At 32.4% G+C, this 23,297-nt stretch overlaps 1 protein-coding gene, 4 non-coding genes and 2 pseudogenes across 5 annotated transcripts; 2 read left to right on the forward strand and 5 right to left on the reverse strand.

Moving 5' to 3' along the window:
- Positions 1-6,395, forward strand: part of LOC101489709 (probable E3 ubiquitin ligase SUD1) — a 62,267-nt pseudogene extending 55,872 nt beyond the window's left edge.
- Positions 6,396-8,271: 1,876 nt separating this feature from the next.
- Positions 8,272-8,913, reverse strand: LOC140920804 (secreted RxLR effector protein 161-like). The gene has a single exon (XM_073369643.1). It carries the CDS (start codon positions 8,911-8,913, stop codon positions 8,272-8,274), a length of 642 nt encoding a protein of 213 aa, XP_073225744.1.
- A 4,968-nt stretch (positions 8,914-13,881) lies between these two features.
- Positions 13,882-13,996, reverse strand: LOC113784216 (small nucleolar RNA snoR80). The gene has a single exon (XR_003470232.1). It is a non-coding gene; the product is annotated as a small nucleolar RNA snoR80 (small nucleolar RNA).
- A 236-nt stretch (positions 13,997-14,232) lies between these two features.
- On the reverse strand, positions 14,233-14,318 carry LOC113784197 (small nucleolar RNA R11/Z151). The gene has a single exon (XR_003470213.1). It is a non-coding gene; the product is annotated as a small nucleolar RNA R11/Z151 (small nucleolar RNA).
- Positions 14,319-14,423: 105 nt separating this feature from the next.
- On the reverse strand, positions 14,424-14,529 carry LOC113784219 (small nucleolar RNA Z157/R69/R10). Its single transcript, XR_003470235.1, has one exon. It is a non-coding gene; the product is annotated as a small nucleolar RNA Z157/R69/R10 (small nucleolar RNA).
- A 5,837-nt stretch (positions 14,530-20,366) lies between these two features.
- On the reverse strand, positions 20,367-20,472 carry LOC113784189 (small nucleolar RNA R71). Its single transcript, XR_003470205.1, has one exon. It is a non-coding gene; the product is annotated as a small nucleolar RNA R71 (small nucleolar RNA).
- Positions 20,473-21,544: 1,072 nt separating this feature from the next.
- LOC113784188 (uncharacterized) lies at positions 21,545-22,324 on the forward strand (annotated as a pseudogene).
- Positions 22,325-23,297: the final 973 nt, after the last annotated feature.

Consider the following 23,297-nt stretch of genomic DNA (forward strand, 5'->3'; position numbering starts at 1 on the left):
GTTTTTCCTTCTTTCCTTTATATAACCTTTTCTTTTCCTTTTCCTTCCTTCTAATTTCCTTTCTTTTTCCCTCCAACCAAACATATATATATATATATATATATATATATATTAAATATAACTTAACAAATATCCCAAAATATCTAGATATTTGTTAAATTACCATTTCACCCGTAACGCATTAAATTCTACGTAAAGGATTCTCCGCACTTAAATTAAATTTGTTTATCGACGAGTAATTCTAAACGGTGTCAAAATAACTTTTTGATCCTATAAACTCCATAGTATTATTAACTTTGGCTAAAAAGCCTCCGAGCCAAAATCCAAAACATATAAAATACATAAAATGTACTTTAAAATTATGGGTCTTACATTGTTTCACATAGACTTGTTCATTTAAGAATCCATTTAAAAATGCACTTTTAATGTTCATTTGAAACAATTTAATAAGCTTATGAGATGCATATGCAAGAAGTATACGAATAGCTTCTAACCTTGCAACCAGAGCAAAGGTTTCATCATAATTTATACCTTCTTGTTGTTTGTAGTCTTGAGCTACTAATCTTACTTTGTTCCTAATAACCTTACCTTCTTCATCTAGTTTATTTCTGAAAACCCATCGTGTACCAATGATTGTTTGATCTAATGGATCAGGTACCAGTGTCCAGACTTCATTTTTTTCAAACTGCAGTAGTTCTTCCTTCATGGCATCTATCCAAGATTGATCAATAATGGCTTCCTTAATTGATTTTGGTTCAATTTGGGATATCATTGCCATGTTGTTTTCATCATTCTTGAATGATTTTCTTGTTCTAATCCCATCAGTCGTGTCTCCAATGATTTGTATTTGAGGATGATCTTCAATCGTTCTCCAGCTTTTTGGTAGATAGTGAAACAGAGATTGTTTATCAATCTCTGTTTTCTGCAAATTGTTTTGCTGTTGTAACTCAATTGGAGTTTCTTCTTCCTCATCCTTTTTACTTATATCTAAGTCGTCAAACTCATCAAATAATATGTGCATACTTATTTCTACAACATTAGTTCTTAGATTAAATACTCTATATCCTTTACAATTAGTTGAATAACCAAGAAATATTGCTTTATCAGATTTTGCATCAAATTTTCCAATGATAACTTTGTTGTTTAAAATATAACAATAACAACCAAAAATGTGAAAGTAAGAAATGTTTGGTTTTCTATTTTTCTAGATTTCATATGGTGTTTTGTTGATGATCTTTCTTATGGATACACGGTTTAAGATATAGCAAGATGTGTTTATGGCTTCAGCCCCAAAATACATTTCAACATTGGATTCTTCCAAGATGGCTCTTGTCATTTCTTGTAATATTCTATTTTTTCGTTCAACAACTCCATTTTGTTGTGGAGTTCTTGCGCATGAAAGATTATGAGAAATGACAAGTTCATCAAAGAAGGTTTTAAAAGAAGCATTTATGAACTCTCCTCCATGATCACTTCTTACAGAAATGATGTTGGATTCTTTTTCATTTTGTACTTTCTTGCAAAATATTTTAAATGCGTCAAATGCATCGTCTTTTTGTTTTAAAAATAGCACCCAAGTATTTTGAGAAATCATCAACAATAACAAAACCATATTTCATTCCTCCTAGACTTGTTGTTTTGATTGGCCCAAAGAGATCTATGTGAAGTAGTTCAAGAGTTATGTTTGTGGTCACAAAATCTTTTGAGTGAAAACTACTCTTGACTTGTTTTCCTTTTGCACATGCTTCACATATTTTATCTTTCTCAAAGTTGAGTTTGGGTAATCCTCTAAAAAGATCTAATTTTGAGATTTTTCAAATTGTTTTCATACTAATATGCCCAGCTCTTTTATGCCATATCCATTTATCTTTTTTGATTGATATAAAACAGGATTCATCAGGTAGTTCTTCAAGATACAAAACATATAAATTTTTCTTTCGATTTCCAGAAAACAAAGTTTCTCTAGTTTCAGTTTTTCTGATTTCACATACTTTTGGTTTGAAAATAACTTCACATCCATTGTCACATAGTTGATTTATGCTTAACAAATTGTGTGTTAAACCATCAACATATTGAATATCAGTTATTTGAGCAGAGTTTGTCTTACCAATGGTTCCTTTACCTTTAATCTGAGTTTGGTTGTTATTTCCAAAAGTAATCGATCCTCCATCCTTCTTGATGAATGTTATAAAGCAGTTTTTATCTCTTATCATGTGTCTTGAACAACCACCGTCCAAGAACTAAGGCTTTCTCTTTATATTTGGAAATCCAACCTGTATACGATGTTATTTCAGCCTTAGGTACCCACTTTGTTTTGTGTCCTTGAGAATTAGTTTTAAAATTTTATTTCTTCTTAAAATTGCACATCGTTTTTTCATGATTGTTTTTGAAACAAACTGAACATTTAATTGTTGTTTTTGGAATTGATTTGATAATATGTGTTTCAAAAGATTTTGAAATTGATTTTGAGGCAATTCCAGATCGTACTCCTTTTCCCAGTTTTTCTGGAGAAGGTTCAACTTTCGTTTTGGAACTTTCTCTGTTTTGAAGACAGTCTGGAGAATGTTCTCCTTTTTGTAGTTTTTCTAATACTTGTTTGGCATAATGATCTCGTCTTTTAATCAACCTTTTGCTCTTAATCTTTTCATCTATTTTTCTAAAATGGCATGCGAATTCCAAATGTCCAAGTTTTTTACAATATGAGCATCTAGTTTTGCATCTTTCATCCTTTCTTTCTGGGACAAATTTTTTTTCATATAACTTTGTTTTTTGAGTTTGATTAAAACCAAGACCAGCTTTATCAAAAATTCCTATTTGAGATCCCATAATTTTCTGAAAAGTTTAAGTGGCTTAAATGAAATTTAACAGATCAGTTTTAAGAAGTTCATTTTCATTTTTAAGAAGAATCTTCTTCGTTTTCAGCGCAGAACGTTCTTGACCTTCTTGTTTTTCAAAATTTTGTTTCTGCATTTCTTTTAATTCTTGAATGATGTTTTTCAGCACATTATTCCTAGCTTGACTTTCTTCTATTTCTTCTTTTTTATTATGAAATTGTTCTTTTAAGGACCTACATTTTTGAATAAGGAGATTTGAATCATTTAACAAGTTATCAAATTCTTTTCCCATTTGTTCACACAAATAACAGGGTTCATAATTTATTACCTCGACTTCCTCTATTTTTTCCATTAAGCATATGTTAGCTTCCTCATCTTCTTCAGTTTCTGATTCTTCTGAATCATCCCATGTTGCCATCATTGATTTCTTTTTGAAAGGAAATTGCTTTGGTGGATTTTTGTTTAAGGGACATTCTGCTTTGTAATGTCCTAATTTGTTACATCCAAAGCATGTGACTTGGCTTTTGTCTACTTCTATTTTGGGATTTTTGTTTTGAAATCCCTTTTTGATTTGATCTCTTCTTCTCATCATTCTTTGTATTCTTCTGTTGAGAAGAGCAATTTCGTCAGCATCTTCTTGTTCGTTTTCTTTTGGTTCTTCCTCTATTTGTACTGTGATTTTTTCTTGAGATGCTTTTAGTGCTACTGCCTTTCCCTTTTTGATTGATTTGTCTTCTTATAGCAGTACTTCATGTGCTCTTAAGGTTCCAATTAATTCTTCTAGAGGAAGTGATTCAAGATTCTTGGCCTGGCTTATGGCTTTCACCATCGGTCTCCATATTATTGGAAGACACCTCATGATTTTTCTTACTCTTTCTTGAACTGTGTAAGCTTTGTCAAGAGAACGCATTTTATGTACTATTGTTGTGAACCTTGAGTACATTTCATCAATAGTTTCTCCTTCTTGCATTTCGAACAGTTCGAATTTCCTTATGCCAATATCAATCCTTGTTTCTTTGACATGGATTGTTCCTTCATGATGAGTTTGTAGCGTATCCCAAACTTCTTTTGCAGTTGTGCTTCCATCTATTCTTTCACTTTCTTCCCTGCTTAAGGCACATGATAAATATAACTGAGCTTTAGAATTTAGAAATACCTTAGTTTTATCATCAGTTGTCCAGTCTGCTTCTTTCTTCATAGCAGAGTTTGAGTCATCGTGATCAACCCTTGGTATGAAATCTCCATCTGTAATGATGCGCCACATCCCTGTACACCTTTGTAAATACACCTTTTAAAAATTCTTGTTAAAAACTTAAGAAAATAACTCAAGATTGATCTTGGTTGTGAAAACAGAAAACGCGGAACGTTCTTGTGAAAATGAGAATTTCAAGTATGTGAATGTGATTGATTTGTGAGTTTTTACAGCACTTGTTTTTCTGCCTTAATCCTGGATATTGGCTTTCCTTTTATAGGTGATTAGGAGCATTTAATAATGGTCAAAAGAGTTGTTGGTAGTGCTTTGTTAGCTTTGACCAAAACCAATATATGAGATTAAAATAATTCAGTCTTGAATAATTTGAATCTGTTTTGACTGAGTCTGTTACAGCCTTGCTTAATCTTCTTGTCTTCTAGTTTCAAGATTTTTGAAGCTTCTCACTTAATCATTGATGTTACAGCTTCGATATGGAGCCTTGAATATGTCCAACATAGTTTGGAGAGTGATTATAAACCTTTGCAGAAGTAGAAAGATCACTGCTAGAATTCTGCAGAAAACAGAGATTGATTATCAATCAGGTTCTGGCAGTTTGATCTTTCTGGAGATTTGATGATCAATATGAAGTTCCTGTTTTGATCATTTTGGGTGTCTTTGTAATGTCTTTGAATCGATCAAGAATGATTGAACTTTCTTGATAGTTTGGCTAAAGAGTTTCCAAATTGTTTCAACTGGCCTGTTTCAAGTCCTTTTATTTTCATGATTCGAGAACCTTCTTTTACTGGGATGAAAACTATTTGTTCCTTTCCATGTACTGATGATCTTAGTATAAAATTCAGAGGCAAAAGCTTCGTTGAAATAATGGAGATTGATTGGTCAAGATATTGTGACAATTAGACTTGAACCTGGAGATCATTCTCCATTTTGTCCAGAATGTTCTTGTTTCTTTGTCTGTTCAGTTTTTAACTGTTTTCTTCATATGATGAGGATTTTCCTGGGTTAGGAGCTTGTGGAGGAGGAACAGGAAGAAATGGAGGTGGTGTGATTCCCAACTTGGGAGCGAGTTGTTCTGTGAACCATGTTCTCAACAGAGTAGTCTCCTAATCTTGCTAAAGTTGACGTGCCATTATGGTTTGAAGAGCATCCGTAATATCTTAATTTGAAGGTTAAGGCATGCGAGGAGGAGTATGAATGTGAGTGGTTGGTTGAGAGGTGGCAGCAACAATGGTGTTGGATGGAATTATGGAACCAGTGATGGAGGGAACAGTTGCAAAGCAGGTAGCCAAGGACGGGAGAGGACCAGATGGTGTGGATGGTTTACCAGATGGGCCAGCAGCTTCTAGAAAGTTTAAAAACTGGCTAATACCAAAAATGGAGGAACTTGTTTTTTGTGGGGACACAATAAGTGGGGACATTGTACTTATATGGGATTTTGTAGTAATGTTCCAAAGTCGTGAGGTTGAGAGTGAAGGATTTGAGAGTATGAGAGGAAATCTGTGGAGGATAAAGCTGATGGTTGGGGAAAAACGGAGAATGTTGATGAATTTGGAATTTTTTTCTGGAGAACATTCTTGGTTTGGTGGAGAATGTTCTGGAGTAGTTTCTGGTACTGCATCCCTTGATTGATCAGATGTTTGAGGTGAGAAAGGAATAGGGATGGGGCCAGTTCTTCGTCTTGCAGAGCGTTTTCTTTTCAAGGAGGTTGGAAAAAAAGATGTAGTGGTGGTAGGTTATGCATATAGTGTTTTGCGCATATGGGAGAGGTTCTTTGTGGAGGATTTGGAGATTTTAATGAGTGATTTTTCAGTGGTGAGGGAAATTCCAAAATGCCTAAAGATTTTAGTTAATATTATTCCATAAGGAACGGTATTTTTCTTGTAATCTTTTCGTGGCAGCACATATCATGTGTTGAATGATCACATGAGGAAGATTAAGGCAGCACATATCATGTGTTGAATGATCACATGAACTTTCAATCATAATGAAACTATTGACAACATTATGTGTACATTATTTTGGACCAGAGGTATATTTCCAGTGTTTGGATACCCATTAGTGGTAAATTATGTTGTTTATTGATTTGCATGTTTGGGATGTCTCTCTTTTAGTGTCTTGGGTTTTTGTGCCAAGAGATTTCCAACTGGTTCACAAATCTCCATAATTCACTACACGATGACCGATATCTTATTGGACTGAGGTTGCATAGATTTAGAACATATTGAAAAGGCAAATGAAGTACGAACTTCTACGGTAGTGTAGGATACTATATTATTTATACAAAATTAAATCGACAAGATCATGATGCAGATGTTGTATTGTGGTTGAGGAGTATAAATCAACCAACTTGAGTGAATTGTTGTCAAGTAGGAAGGATGGAAATTCTAAGATATATTCAGGCTTAGATTGACATGGCTCTTCATGAATAACTTATATGACAAGATACAATTCTCTAAACATATGCTAATGAGAAAGAGAAAAAATGATGAATGCGCAATGCCTATACAACAATTCTTGCTGACACTTCAATTATATATGGCCAGCCCTAGTTATTTGTTTTCTCTATAACAAATTCATGTGCATCGACCCCCAAAATCTCACCCATGCTAGGAACGTGCAATAGATAAGTCACATCATTCAAATTTATGATCATCTAACCAAATGACATGTAAATTGAAATGGTTTATCATTGCCACCTCTCACAAAAAGCAAATATCATTTTTGCATTGACCATTTTGAGCACCAATAACTCAATATATTTAAATCAAGTGTCTCTACTGGTAGAGTTAAGAATTATGGATTGAAATTTTACAACTGCTATAAGAACAAACCTATAGCGTGTGACTCGCAAGCACACACACATATAGTAAAATATACAATAAATAAACAAATAAATATAAATTTACTTACATGTCCCAACTTCAATCTAGCGACAATATGATGTTCATACCTCTTAAAAGAGAAGTATCATATAGTCCTCCAAGAAACGTAGGTTGTTGCATAAGAAAAAAGATAAATTGAATATATATAGTGCAGAAAGGAAATGAATGAGGGAAAGGAAATATCAAACTGATTTTTATACAGGTGCATCCACTCGACCGTGCTATGTAGGATACATTCAACCCTCATTCAACTAAAATGAAAGTATCTTCCTTTATATGTAATATGAACGTTTACAAAGATACGTTGACAATTAAATTAAAACACTTATACCAAATCACTTCTTCCCTAAGTACTCAAGAACCAACTTTTTTAAAAATCCTATGTGAAAATTTGAACCGATAGTTTTCAAGGTGAAGACACCACCTCAACCTTGAAACCTTAAAGACCCTAAAGTAATCACCAACTCTAGTGTTGAAAATAACCTTCTTTTCAACCTTTCAATGGTGTGGCCAATAGATAAACCTTTTTTCTTATAGGATTTTAATAGGGTATTCACTCTATATTTTATCTTATTTTATAATTTTTACAATAACATAATCCATTGATGTTATTTGTACATTCATGCTCTTCCTAGAATATGCTACAAACAACAAATACTCATGATGAAATAATTAATAAATAGTGGGGATATAAAGTTTAAACACTTGTTCCAAGATAAATGAATATGGATTCTCGATTCTTCATATTCACAATTCAATTCTATATATTTATTATATTCTACAATGTCCTCAAAGTACTTAAAAATGCAAGATAAATGAATATGGATACTCGATCCTTCATATTCACAATTCAATTATATATATTTGTTATATTGTACAATGTCCTCAAAGTACTTAAAAAATGCAAGATAAATGAATATGAATTCTCGATCCTTCATATTCACACTTCAATTCTTTATATTTGTTTTCTTTTACAATGTCCTCAAAGTACCTAAAAAACTTATAATATCTAAGTACATCTTCATATATATTGTTTCATATCCTCATAACACTATGAATGACTTATATAAGTTGTTTGTGTAATATATCGAATCAAGAGAAACCACATCACCATAACCCTCATAATCAATGAGCATCCTTGCTACCACTCAAAATACATTTGTGATTTGATACACTTTTCTAAAAGTAATGCAATAGATATATGCTTCTTTGTTTTTTCTTCTAAAGATAGTTTTTTTTGTACGATTGAAATACTAATCGACTTTCTAAGTGACTTTACACTTAGCAATCTTCTTAGCTTTTCAGATATACTTGTCCTCAAGGCCTTGGTCATTATATCAGCCAGCTAAACTTCAATTTGACAATAAATGAGCTTCAACTTGCTTCTTCCAACTTGATCTCTTAAGAAGTGAAATTTTGTCTCAATGTATTTGTTTCTCTCATGAGACACAGGGTTCTTTGCTAGATTTATTACTGAAATGTTGTCAATCAGCAATGGAATTGGCCTATAAGTTTCTATTTTTAGCTCTGTTGTTAGTGACTCCAACCACAATGCTTGGCAGGCTTCATATCTGACATCAATATACTCAGCTTCGCATGATGATAGTGTTATCACAAGCTGCTTCTTTGAGCTCCATGTTATTGGTGATTTCATGAATTTGAACACATATCCTGAAGTTCTATCATTCTTATCTCCACACCATTCTGAGTTTGAATATCCCCCTAAGTCTTCATTTTCATGTTTCAAATATGTTGCAAACATAATGCCATGCCCAATTGTGCCTTGGATATATCTCATTATTCTCTTAACTGCAAGCCAATGAGAGAGCTTGGGTCTCTCCATGAATCTTCTTATTACGCCCAAACTATAACAGATGTCAGGCCTTGTATTGCACAAGTATCTTAGGGAACCAACAACTTGTTTGAATAAGGTCGAATCAGCCAGCTCTTCTTCAATTTTTATTCCTAGCTTTGCATTGATCTCCATTGGAATGGTTGCAGAGTTGCAACATATTGAATCGTCTTAGGATTTATCTAGCATACTTCTTCTGATGCATCAGCAAACCTTCTTCAGTTTCAGCAAACTCCATGCCCAGAAAGTAGCTTTATTTGCCCAAGTCTGTAATTTCAAACTCATCCTTCATGATTTCTTTGAATTCTATAATTGCCTTGTTGTTGCTGCCAGTCACCATTAAGCCATCAACATATAGGCACAACAAGATCATTGCAGACTCTCCATTCAGTTTGGAATGCTTCACATAAACTCCATATTCCATTGTGCATTTGATGAATCCAATCCCAATTAGAAATGAATCAATTCTTTTGTTTCAAGCTCTTGGTGCTTGCTTCAAACCATATAGAGTTTTTCTCAATTTGAGTACTTTATCCTCATTTCCCTTAATCACAAATCCTAGTGGTTGAGATACATACACCTCTTCTTCCAGCCATCCATTCAGAAATGCAGATTTCACATCAAGTTGGCACATTAGCCAGCCCATAGCACAGGCCAATACTAGCACAAGCCTGATTGTCTCAATTCTAGCCATTGGAGCAAACACTTCAGAATAGTCTATACTTGCTCTTTGTAAGAATCTTTTGAAAACCAATCTAGCTTTTTTACTTAGCAATTGTTCCATCTAGGTTCACCTTCAACTTGTAGACCCACTTTACTCCAATCTCCTTTTGTTTTGGAGGCAAATATGTCAATTTGCTTCTGCTTCCAGTTCCAGCTATGATGTTCAACAATCTTGACATCCCTACTGACCACCATCTTGCCTCTGATAGGATCGTATAGTTTGTAGGCACTTGTTGGATGATACCTACCAAGATCACTGCTTCACTTTTGTCTTACAACATTCTTTTCTTCTGGTCTGATACATGTTTAAAACATAGAGCACCAAATGTTCTCAAATGCCCCATTGTTGGCTTTCTTCCACTCTAGATCTCTTCTGAATATAGACATAAGTTGATGCAGGTTCTCCCCATAACTTATGTGGCAGTCCCTTCTCTTTTATCATGCTTCTAGTCATGTCTAGAATGGTTCTATTTCTTTTTTCAGCTAGGCCATTGTGTTTAGGTATGTAGGGAGTTGTTACCTCATGTTAAATTCGATTCTTGACACAAAGTCCTTGAATTCATGTGAAGTATATTCTCCTCCTCTATATGTCCTTAACACTTTGATAGATTCTCCACTTTGTTTCTCCATTTTAACCTTGAAATTTTTGAATGTGTCTAATACTTCATCTTTGGTTTTAATCAAATAAACCCACATCATTCTACTAAATTCATCAACAAAAGTTATGAAATACTTGTTACCTCCTAATGATGGCACTTCAAATGGTCCACATATGTCACTATGAATCACCCCAAGAATGTTCTCCGCTCTTGCTTGCACTTGTGATTGAAAGGAATTTCTTTATTGTTTACCTGCCATACATACTTCACACACCTTCTCACGGACATTAATCATAGGAATTCCACTCATCATCTTCTTGATTCCTAATTGCTGCAAGCTTTTGAAATTAAGATGGCCGGATCTTGAATGCCACAGCCAGTTTTCATCAATTGAGCTTGCTGCCTTCAAACATTGAATATCAACAACTTCTATGTTGATGACAAATGTTATGTTCTTTGAAAGAGGAGCCTTGAGTATCATCTTTTGGCCATCATACATTTCTAAGGCATCATTCTTCGTGATCACTTGAAACCCTTTATGAATCAGTTGTCCAATGCTCAGCAAATTGCTATTCATTCCTGGCATATACAGTACATTTTCAATCATTACTGTATTCTCATTTCTTCTCTTAATTATCATGTTGCCAGCTCCCTCAGCTTCCAAGGTTTTATCATCAACAAACCTGATCTTGCTCCTTCTTAATGTATCCATATCTACCAGCCATTCTTTATGACTTGTCATGTGATTGGAACAACCAGTATCGAGGAACCATACCTGGGATAAAGAATGTTCTTCGTTTGTGGTGGCCATTAACAAAATTACGTCTGAAAACGGAGAACGTTCTCCGTTTGTGACTGAAAATGGAGAACGTTCTCCATTTGTGGTTGTCAACAACAATATTGTATCTGAGTGTGACGAAGAACAGTCTTGAGAATCACATGTTTCATCTTCTTCTTTCTTTTTCTATTTCCCTCATTTGTTAGCCCAACATTCATCTGCAAAATATCAAAACTTCTCACAGTTGTAACATTGCACCTTCTTCTTGTCAAAGTTTTTTTAATTTCCTTTTGATTTACCACTCGAATTTCCTCCTTTTGATGAAGATTCAGACTTATCTTCATGTTTCTTGAATTTATTCTTCCTCCATTTCTTTTTCTGGTCTTCTTTCTTGTTGGCATATGCTACCAATACCTGATTCCCAGAATTACCCCCACTCATTTCATCCATTCTCAATTATTTTGCTTCCAAAGTTCCCTGCAACTCTTCAAGACTCAATGCGGAAAAGTCTTTAGATTCTTCAATCGCTCACACAACATAGTCGAACTTGGGATGCAACGATCTCAATATCTTTTCACATGGTTTTTGTTCAGTAAGATTCTCACCACAACTAGCCATCTGATTTGTTATACTCCTTAATCTTGAAATCAGATCTGAAACTTTCTCTTGTTCCTCCATCTGCAACAATTCGAACTGTTTTTGTAAGGTCTGCAATTTCACTTTCTTGACCTTGGTTCCTCCAAAATAACACCAAAATGTCTCATGCTTCTTTTGTATTTCTTGCATCAGAAATTTTGTCAAAGTTGGCTGTGTCAAGGCATTGACGAAGGATGAAGATGGTCTTGCAATCTTTCTTCTTGTTTTCTTTAAAATTCAACCTCTTCTCTGTTGGATTGGCTCCCAGATCTTTAAAATATTTCTCTATGATTTCTAACACTTCTTGAAATCCAAACAATGCTCGAATATGCATTTTCCATCTGTCCCAATGTTTTCCATCAAAATGTGGCATGTGGGCCGAAAAATTTCCATTGTTTGCACTTGAACCCATTCTCACTACACTCGTGTTTAATCTTACACTTCACTCGTGTTTATCCTAACATTTAACTCGTGTTTTTCACTGGGATCGAAACCTTGCTCTGGATACCACTTGTTAGCTTTTGAAGTTGTTTATTATTGAAGTAAACCAGAAAAAAGGAATGAAATGAAAGTGAACGTGTTATTATTTATTGAGAGATGAGTATGCTACTTATACATAGTTTCTATTACATTGTTTCTAACTATCTTCTACCTAACTAACTAACTAAACAAGTGGTTAGTTAGTTAGTTAGTTGATCACATACAATAAAAACTTAACTTGAATTACAAAACTAAATACGGAGACTGTTTAACGTTCTCCATTTTTCTGATACTCAAAACCAAAAACGTTCTTGGTTTCCAACGGGGAAGATGTTCACAATTAATTGGAAGAAACATTTTGGCAATTGAATATTTTTAGAGCAGCGTATAGACACTTACTTTGGTCATTGAACAGCCATTTAATACTCGTCTCAATATCTCACGGTTTGAATTAAATTGAGCACAACTCATAATTGTTTGGCTACACACATTCATCTAAGAAATTTTATGCAAGTAAAGAATTAAAAAACTTAATTGTCATTTAGTTGCTTTATTTTATTAGAAATATTTTTAAATTTGATTTAATATTTATTATTTTAAATTTAAAAATATTAATGACTTATTTTTATTTATTAGGGTCCATTTACTTAATTGGGGCAAGCTCAATTATACAAATAAGGATAGAATAAGATTAAGTAAAAATATTATGATTCAATTCTCTTTGACTTCTTTTGACCCATCTTTAAAATTTATAGGTATTTTAATGCACTCAACTTCAACTTATCAATCGGTCTTTCAACTTATTCGATTGTGGCGTGTCTTTCATCATTTCCACAACTCATAACTCGGTTCAGATTATGAAATCCCCTCATCTTTAACTTTTTAGTTTGATCGGAAAAAGCCTCATAATCCATGATAAAATCTACCACACTAGCTACAACAACACATGTAATTCCCAATTACACCAACACCAAGTTTGATACGTATTGACCATGAGTTTTATAGTTTTCCCAATTACACCAACATAATATGGTCCACGCATCTACACACCACCGGGAAGCCTAAATTTGACAACCTTCTAGATGGTAGACAATAAGAGCCTAAATTTGACAACCTTCTAGATGGTAGATAATAAGAGTATCTCTAACAGTGAACTCAATATAAGTTCATTAAATGGGGTTCACTATGCTGCATTTGAAATAACTTATTCATTTTTTACTCCAACAATGAACTCAGGGGTTCATTAGATAGGATCAACCACTAACCGTGATATATTTATTATTATACGTAAATTAATTATAAAAAAATGCTCTTTCCTGACAGTACCGTGATGATACATTGGCACAACATCAACGGTGAACTCACAAATTTTACATCCTGAACTCACAAATTTTACATCCTGGCGGACGAACACATTTACGTACCTTTGGAGATGCTCTAAGTAGGGGTTGACAAAAAACCGAAAACCACCCAAAACCATAAGATTTTCATGGTTAATGATGAGGGGATGAAAATATGATGTCTTTGATTTGTTTTATCTACGTGGAACTAATGTCTTCGATTTTCATGGTTAATGATGCGTTGGAACCCACATATCATCCAATAGTAAAGTTTTTTATCAATATTGTCCTCCTATTTTTATTATTGTAATGAACTAAGGTCGAAACACAACAATATGAGAAACAGATATACAAACCCATTTTAATCAAGAATTTTGTCCACAGGTTCAACAGATACTTTTTATTTTAATTAAAAAATTTCTATAGCAACAATTTATAAGGGCCGTTCTTAGCGGTTAAATAGCAAATCAGTTCAAATTACAATATGTTCAAATTATGCTTCCCAAATACTTATTTATGGTAATTGATAAATTAAGATCATTAAAATTAATTTATGGGGCGTTTCCAAGATCGAAGAAAATCTATAAATCAAGATCACCACATAATTGATTTAGCGTCTGAGCCATTACACCAAAAGGAACAATTAATCCTTCAGAATTGGTAATGAACGCAAAACAATATCAACTGTAAAACTAAGTCAACATATTGACTGAAAATAATGAACTAATAATATTGAAATACATGAACATTTAGCAAAGTTACATTCACTGCCCATAATAGTATATGTTTTCAAATTAACATAGCACTAATTAAAAAATAAAATGGTGAAGCATGAAAACTTATTCATCCCACATTAACTAAAACATTAATATTAAAAAAATAGAAGATTAAAAATCTAAGGCCTCAGTGTGTGTAACATTCAGATCCTTGATAAAAGAATCTCACTGAAATCCGCTAAGATAGTTAAATTATCATCATAAGCCAAAAAAGTTAGCAAACCAATATAAACAAATCAATTGATAAAAATAACATTGAAAAAAGGTTTCAGAATTCCAAAAATCCATTAATTTTCAAAAATTTGGGAAATTTAAGTGTGCTCGGACAGCCATGGGTTTGATAATCAAATTTTGGGTGAAGATTCCCAAATCAGAAACTCTAGTCCACAAATTGCAAATTGTATCGTCACAGCACAATATAAAAAAAGAGAAATAAATGTAATAAACCATGAAAAGAAAAATTCGATTGCAAACAACAAAAATTGAAATTTCATGTTTGCAAATCTCGACTAATGAAGTGATAGAAGAGAGTATTGGATGAAGAAGATGTCGTTGTTTGAAAACTTGAGGCAATAGGTTCGAATTTATAGGCCGTGAAAAGAAAGGCGAACCGCAAATTAGGGTTTATACGACGAGTGGGCTGAAGGTATCAAATATTTACCCCGAACACCACATTTTATACTCATACCCCCCACGAACACTAAATATATAAATTGACGTTTTAAATTGTAAACGTCAATTAAATTAATAATTAAAATTTTATAAATTGTTAAATATATCTCTAAAATTATTAAGTAGTAGTCAAAATATTTTATTTTAAATTTTTATAGTTAAAGGGTTATTTAGTTTTTTAATCCCTAACATTTGGGTGAGTTTTGCTTTTAGTCATTTGAAAAAAAAAATCATTAAATTTTATACTTGTAATATAAGAATCTCATTGTTTTGGTTGTTGATGACAATTACTCATCTAAATTAGATGTTACATCACATTTTGGTGCCACGTGACACAAACTTGTCAGATGATCATTGTCAGTTCAACACTGAATGGGCGATTATCGTTTGGTAGGGACAAAAATAAAAACTAACATTATTATAGAGGTCAAAAAGCAAAAGGGCTATAAATTATACAAAAATCATAAATTACTCAAAAAAAAAAACTTTAATTTCGGTTTTCAACTTCAACTAACGTATATATAAGTTTTTTCATCCTTGTAAAATAGTCTATTTTTGGTATATCTTCTCTTTTTCTTCTCTTTTATCTATATATTGGTTTCATTTAAGTTGTTTTATTTATCTTTAAGTGTCAATACAACTCAAAAACACACTAATTCATGAATTATAAAGATCATAAATACATATTTTCTCATAGTTCATCAATAAATAAATAAATAAATAACTCCACCGTACACTCCCTCAATTTCTTTGAATAGTTTGAGAGATCCTTAAACATACTTGCGCAAAGTAAAGACAGTAACTACATTTATCAACACAACTCAAAAAGGCAATTAAGATTAAGGCACAAACACTTGAAGTTACGGTTTCGAGAATTCTATGTTTATATGTGATAGAGAAACACTAATCCAACAAAAAATAAGATCTCGTAAAAATATGTGACACATAGATTGTAATTGAGGTTGCATGAGGGTTGTACCTCTTGGCCTTAACACGAGTGACATTATCTCATTAAATGTTTGTTCAGATACTATCAAAGTGTTTCATGGGTTTGTATGTACGTACCTCTTGACTTTAACCTAGAAATGGACAATAGAAGGGCAACAAATATGATCAAGTGGAAAGTGGCATGTAACAATTTTGGAATTAAGATGATACTTCACAATATGCAATAACAAGGTGCTTTTTTTTTTTTTTTTTTTTTTCGTCAGTTATGTTTAAGTATGAATGATTGTTATGGGAACTCTTCCTTTCCACTAAGATTAACTTTTTATGTGGTATTAGTAACTCAAAATAAAGCTGAAAGGTAAGTAAAGTTTAGTAAAAAAAAGTGTTCTAGTCGAGATTCAAATTCAAATTCTCCCAAATAATTCATCATTTTTTATAATCCAAACGATTTGTCCTTAACTAAAGTTCACAAAGAACTTGAGTTCATAACTAAGTTCAATCTGGATTAATTTTTTCACCCCTGTGAAATATCAGTGGTGAAAATATTTTCCTAAATGTAAATCAAATATAAAAAAAACTTCAACTAATAAATTTTTAGAACTCCTCATTTCAATTTTTGACATTTTCCGTTACCCTTTATGCACCATAAAACTCAAACTTAAAATTTATGTAAATCTAGAAATTTTAATTTTTTTAGTTTTTCGTTATTATTTTTAATTCCATAAAAAAAATCAAATAAAATTTTCCAAATTCTAAAAATAATTCAAATTTTGATACTTTGGATATGTGGATTTAAAATCTAACCTTTATTTTTTCATTGCAAAAAAAATAAAAAATAAAATCATTTATCTATTTGATTGATGCATTCTCAATTATTAAAGTAAGTTTAATAAAAACAAAAATAGATATTATTAAGGCTTTTGCAATTTTGGTCCCTATATTTATACTAATTCACAGAATTGATCCTCCTATTTTAAAAGTCAACGGTTTTGGTCTTTATCTCAAATTTTTGAACTAAAAAAATGACGATTTAATATATTTCAAATGATGTGACATACAATTATATAATATAGAACTATCTACATGCATTAATTATCCATATTTCATTAATTAAATTAAAAATATCAAAAAATTCAAAATTTCCAAAATTGAAATTTAAGTTTTCACGGCGTTTTATTTCAATTCCATGGGTGTTAATCTCTCTACATCATCGTATCATATGTCACGTTATTTAAAACATCTCACATATCATTTTTTAGTTAAAAAATCAGAGAGATGGACCAAAATTGTCAACTTTTAAAATAGGGGAACCAATTTCGTGAATTAGTATAAATAGAAGGACTAAAACTACAATTAAATCTATTATTAATTATTCTGGCATACTATTTTATGTACAGCCAGATAATTTAATTTTATATATTTAATGTACAAGAAGTTGTAATGCATTGAATTATAGAGCTTAAAATATAAAATAGAATGATGATTATCATTACCAAATTAGATATGGTGATAGAAAAAAGAGGACAGAAGTCAAACTTCATATTGGATTGTGATAAGAGTGGAAAATATAAGTTAGATAATTGTTAAACAACTACTGCTACTAAAATTGTGGTTGTTTATTAAACTTAAGGCAATACCGTGCAATGATACATTTAAGTGTGTTTCGTTATTGGAAAATTTAAGTGAAAAAGAGGGAAAAACATGTTCTTGATATGACAGTGCGACGTTGCATCGAGGTACATATCTCCAATTGAACTCACAATTTCTCAACAATGGTGTATCGAATTGAACTCACAATTTCTCATCAATGGCACAATCATTCCAACAACTGATCCCAACTTCTGATGTTTTTCTCTCAAAGGTTCAATCACACAAGAAGTTAAATATGAAAAAGTGTTTAATCTTGATTGTTTTCTTGTATGAATTAACAATGAAAAATAAATAAAAATGTTCTATTTAAATTGAAGGAACGTGCTAGTATTTAAAGAGACATGATTCATATATGAAGTAAGACAGCAATGCAATATAAATAACTTATTTGTAAATGAAAAAAAGTGAACTATGTAGGTCATGTAAGTAAATTCAACCTTATGTAAATCGACGACTTGCTAACCAGATGAATGGATTTACTTGTTCAAAACATTTTGAATTGGTTTAAAGACCTCTATAAGTTGATATACATACTCATGAATGGACTCACTTGTTCAAAATATTATGAATTGGTTTAATTTGAAAAAGGTTTTTAATGCATTGCATTGCATTACATCACTCTCAAAGATGTTTCTAACATGCACTTAAAGTTATCAATGATAAAATAAATTTCTTACAAAGTTCTTAGAATTCAAGAACTTCAGTGAATATTAAGTGGTGGAAACTCAACAAAAGCACGCAAAACATCTATATATAAAACCAAGTTTTTACATGCATTAAAATAGTAAATCAATCATATGGAACATAAATGCACATACTCTCAATTTTTTATGATGGCAAAACTTGAATAATTTGGTTGATTTGTTGATGAACTTCTCAATATCTTTAGAAAGAAAATGATTTCCCTAAGTATGAACATGCATGAATGTTTGAAAACTTCAAAGTTGTATAACTTTCTACAAATTTTGTAAAACTTTCTTTCCCTTTGAAATTATAATAAAGAAAGCACCAATCACAAGATTATAAGTATCACATAGTTCCCATGCAATATATATAAACACACTCTAGATAATCACCCATAAAATCAATAACTACTAAAAAAAATGAAGGGTTAAATATGTTTTTGGTCCTTACAATTATAATTTTTTTGATTATGGTCCTCGTGTGTTTTTTTTATTTGGTTCTGATAAGTTAGAATTTATCTATTTTTATAACTTTATTTGATAGGTTGATTTAACGTTTTTAATTCGATTTTAGTTCTATTTTACTACCTTTTTGTTTTGTTTTGATTGCAAGGAGAAATGAAGGAACAAGTGAAGATTTTTGGAGCAAAAGAGCATTGAAGTCAAGTGATCAAAAGAGCATTGCGGTAATGACCATTATGGTCATAATATGTTCATCTTCTGTTGTTGCGCCTATTACTATCTGAAAATAATGACCATTATGACCATAATATGTTTATCTTTTGCTGCTGCACCTATTATTGTGTGGCAGTAATAGCCATTATGATCATAAATTGCTCATTTTCTACTAAACCGTTTTCTTCGTATGAAATTCTGATGGTTTCTTGTAATTAAAGCTCATGAAAGCACCTAAGACTATAAAAAGGACGAAAATACTCAATTTGAGGGACATTTTCCTACTCAGAATCTCTTACTACTCTTTCTTTTGTTCTTATGTTTCTCTTATAAATTTTATAGTTTCAATAATATTCAGTTTCTATTTTTATTTTGTTATTTTATTATGTTATTTTATATTTTCAATATTTTTATATTTAAGCTTTGATTCTACTATGATCATATATGAGTAGATCTTCCTTGTCTTGGGATTGTAGAATTTCCAATGTTGGATCTCTAACAATTTCTATTTCTTTTTGTCATGGGTGTTGATATTTCAATCCAACCTTAGTAAGAATCATATTCATACTTAGATATCAAATAATATACCGAAAGGTAGATTTGATATCTGACCCCTAAGATTGGACAAGAGAATCAAATCATGAAAATAGATTTTGGTTCTTTTGAAATCATGAAAGATATCTTCTCTTAAAGCATTTTGCTAATACATCAATCATGAAAATAGGTTGGTTATTAGTTTAAAATACACTTTTGTTCTTTGAAAGAAGGCACTAGTTACAATTATTTATCTGATTTTAAAGAGTTTAACACCCAAAACTCCTAGAAGGTTAATTTTATTGTATCCATCATTGTGAAAACTACAATCCCGAGGCTTTATTATTATTGTGAATTTTAAACCAAAAATCATTATCAACATTTACTGTTTTAGTTAACCATCATAGTAAAGAGACACTAGTACTCATAACAAAGTCCTTTTTTGAACGATCATTTTTACTATGCGATGATACCGTACACTTGCAGCCTTATCAAGTTTTAGGCGTTGTTGCCAAGAACTTGGTTTTTTATGTTAATTCTCTTTTTCTATATTGATTAGACTAAAATATTTCTCTTTTTTTTTTACTGATTTTTCTCTCTTTGGATGCGAAGAATCCGAAGTCTTGGGAATCTTATCGAACCAATACTTGAGATAGAAAGATTTTTCCATAGGAGAAGAAGAGAGAAAAACATTTCTAAACAAGAAAAAGATTTAAAAATGGCTAAAAATAAAACCGTGAAAGAATATGTCTCTCCCAGTACTACGGTACCACATTCCAGTATTGCGTGTCCAACTTTAGAAGCTAATAATTTTGAATTAAAACCTTCATTGCTATCTATGGTACAACAAAACCAATTCTCCGGTACTCCAACAGGTGATCCAAACCTCCATTTGTCTATTTATTTAGAGTATTGTGATACTTTGAAAATGTATAGAGTGACTAGTGACATCGTTAGACTAAGACTTTTCCCTTTTTCATTAAGGGATAGAGCTAGAGCTTGGCTACATTCATTGCCTTCTGAATCCATTATCACATGGGATCAGTTAAAGCAAGTATTCCTTGCTAGATATTTTCCACCAAGCAAAATTGCACAATTGAGAAATCAAATCACAAATGTTTCTCAAAAGAAAGCAGAATCGCTCTATGAAGCTTGGGAGCGCTTCAAAGAGATGTTGAGATTGTGCCTTCATCATGGGCTGGAGAGATGACTAATTGTCCATATATTCTACAGTGGACCCTCATGCACTACAAGAATGACGGTCGACGATGTTGTAGGAGGAGCAATGATGAACAAGAACATAAAAAAACCATATGCTCTAATTGAAGACATGGCACAGAAACACTACAAATGGTTAAGTGATCGATCTCCTCAAAAGAAAGGAGGCAGGTACGAAGTTGATGCATTAGATCATATTACTTCTAAGGTAGATGCATTGTTTCCAAAATTTAAAAAATTGAATGTAAATGATGTCACACCAAATGTTTCTCCTTGTGAAATTTGTGGTATTATTGGTTATGTTGTTGTTGAATGCCAAGTCGGAATGTCTGTTAATGGTGGGGTAGGTAAGAGCAACTTAATTAACATAATAATCCAAAAAAAAAGGGGACCATTTTTCAAATACTTATAATCAAGGATGGAGGAATCATCCAAATTTTTCCTACAAAAATCATCCCCTTAATCCCATCCCCCAACCAATGGTTAAACATCCCGGTTTCCAAGGACCAATGTTATTCAACAACCCCAAAAGTCTAGCTTACAAAATTTGTTGGAAAATTTTGTGTTGATTCAAACCAAACAAAATGAGGAGTTTAAAAAGCAAAACCAGTCAATGAATGAAGCACTTAGGCAAGTAGTATCTAAGGTAGATTCAATGGCCACACACAATAAAATGTAGGAAACAAAAATCATCCAGTGGCTCAACAAGTTGCTTCATCCTCTAGATCTCCTGGTGTATTCCCGGGGCAGCTTGAACCTAATCCCAAGGGACAATTAAATGTTGTTACCTTAAGAAACGAAAAACAGTTAGAGGAACCTAATGGTAATGATGTGGAAGTGAATGTTAGGGATGAGATTGAAAGAACTCAACCATCAAGTGAGAGGATGGATGAGGAAAAAGAAAAACCTTATGTACCTTTGGCACCATACAAACCACCCATACCATTTCCCCAAAGATTCGCCAAGGCTAAAATTGAGGAGCAATTTAGGAAAGTTGTGGAACTTTTGAAAAAAATTATATATAAACATTATGTTCACCAAAGCACTGTCTCAAATGTCGTCATATGCTAAATTTTTGAAATAAATTTTGTCAATAAAAGAAAACTTGATGAAAATGAGGCAATTGCTTTAACTGAGGAATGTAGTGCCATAATTCAAAATAAATTGCCTCACAAACTTAAAGACCCTTGATGTTTTTCAATTCCTTGTGATATTGGTGATATGAGGTTTGAACATGCTTTGTGTGATATTGGGGCTAGTTTAAGCCTCTTGCCTTTGTTAGTTTTGTAAGAAGCTTGATGTGGGTGAGTTAAAGCCCACAAATATTTTCTTACAACTAGGTGATCAATCTATCAAGTATTCGATGGGAATATTATAGGATGTTTATATCAAAGTAGGACAATTGTTTATACCGGCTGATTTTGTGGTGTTTGACATGGAAGAGGACTCACAAGTCCCAATTCTTCTTGGGAGACCTTTTCTAGCCACATCAGGAGTTGTTATTGATGTGAAACATGGGAAGCTTGTCTTCAATGTTGGTGATGAAAAGATTGAATTTAATTTGTCTAACCTTACGAAAAGTCCTTCTCTTGAAGATTCTTGTTACAGGGTCGATTTAATTGATCATTGTGTTAAGGAGTGTCCTTTAGGACCACTCTCACAAGATGGGTTGGAAGCATGCTTGATTGGAAGCACAAGACATGAAGACTTTGCAAAGGAAGCTGATGTATATGCTAACTTGTTGGATGAAAATCCTCCTCTTCCAAACTTAAATTTTGAGGCATTAGCAGTAGAAAATTCAACACCTCTCCCAAAAGAGGCTCCACAGGTATAACTTAACCCTTTGCCCTCAAATCTTAGGTATGAATTCCTTGGCAAAAATTCTACATTTCCTTTCATTGTAAGTGCTTATTAATGGTGAAGAAACTGAAAAATTGCTTGGAGTCCTCAAGATGTATCCAAAAGCTATTGGGTAAACTATTGAGGACTTAAAGGAAATTAATCCATCGATTTGCATGCATAGGATACTACTTGAAGAGGACTATAAACCCTCTATTGACCATCAAAGGAGGTTAAATCCTAATATGAAAGAAGTTGTGAAAAAAGAGGTATTTAAACTCCTAGATGTCGGTGTAATTTACGTTATCTCTGATAGCAAATGGGTTAGTCTCGTTCAAGTAGTTCCTAAAAATGGAGGTATCACTGTCGTTAAAAATGAAAAAAATGAATCTATTGCAACTAGGACAGTTACGAGGTGGATGATGTGTATAGATTATAGAAAACTGAACAAAACAACTGGTAAAGATCACTTTCTTCTCCCCTTTATTAACAAAATGTTAGAAAGGTTAGCAAAGTATTCACATTTTTGCTATTTGGATGGCTATTATGTTTTTTTTTTCTTTCAAATTCCCATTCATCCTAGAGACCAAGAGAAAACCACGTTTACTTGTCCTTATGGCACATATGCTTATAGGAGAATGCCTTTTGGTTTGTGCAATGCCCTTGCTACCTTTCAACATTGCATGATGTCAAATATTTCTAATTTTGTTGATAATATAATGGAAGTATTCATGGATGAATTTTATGTATATGGATCTAGTTTTAATAATTTTTTGGCCAATCTGGAAAAGGTACTTGAAAGGTGTGAACAAATTAATCTTGTGTTAAATTGGGAGAAATGTCACTTTATGGTTAGAAAAGGAATTGTTCTTGAACAATTGGTGTCCGAGCGAGGTATTGAAGTAGACAAAGCAAAAATTGAGGTAATAGAGAAAATGTCACCTCTCACCTCCATAAAAGAAGTGAGA

Source organism: Cicer arietinum, chromosome 6 (assembly GCF_000331145.2).
Source record: "Cicer arietinum cultivar CDC Frontier isolate Library 1 chromosome 6, Cicar.CDCFrontier_v2.0, whole genome shotgun sequence".
Classification (NCBI taxonomy): domain Eukaryota; kingdom Viridiplantae; phylum Streptophyta; class Magnoliopsida; order Fabales; family Fabaceae; genus Cicer; species Cicer arietinum.

Coding starts and splice junctions, on each gene's coding strand:
- LOC140920804 (XM_073369643.1), bottom strand. CDS start 8,913: ATGGAGATCAATGCAAAGCTAGGAATAAAAATTGAAGAAGAGCTGGCT.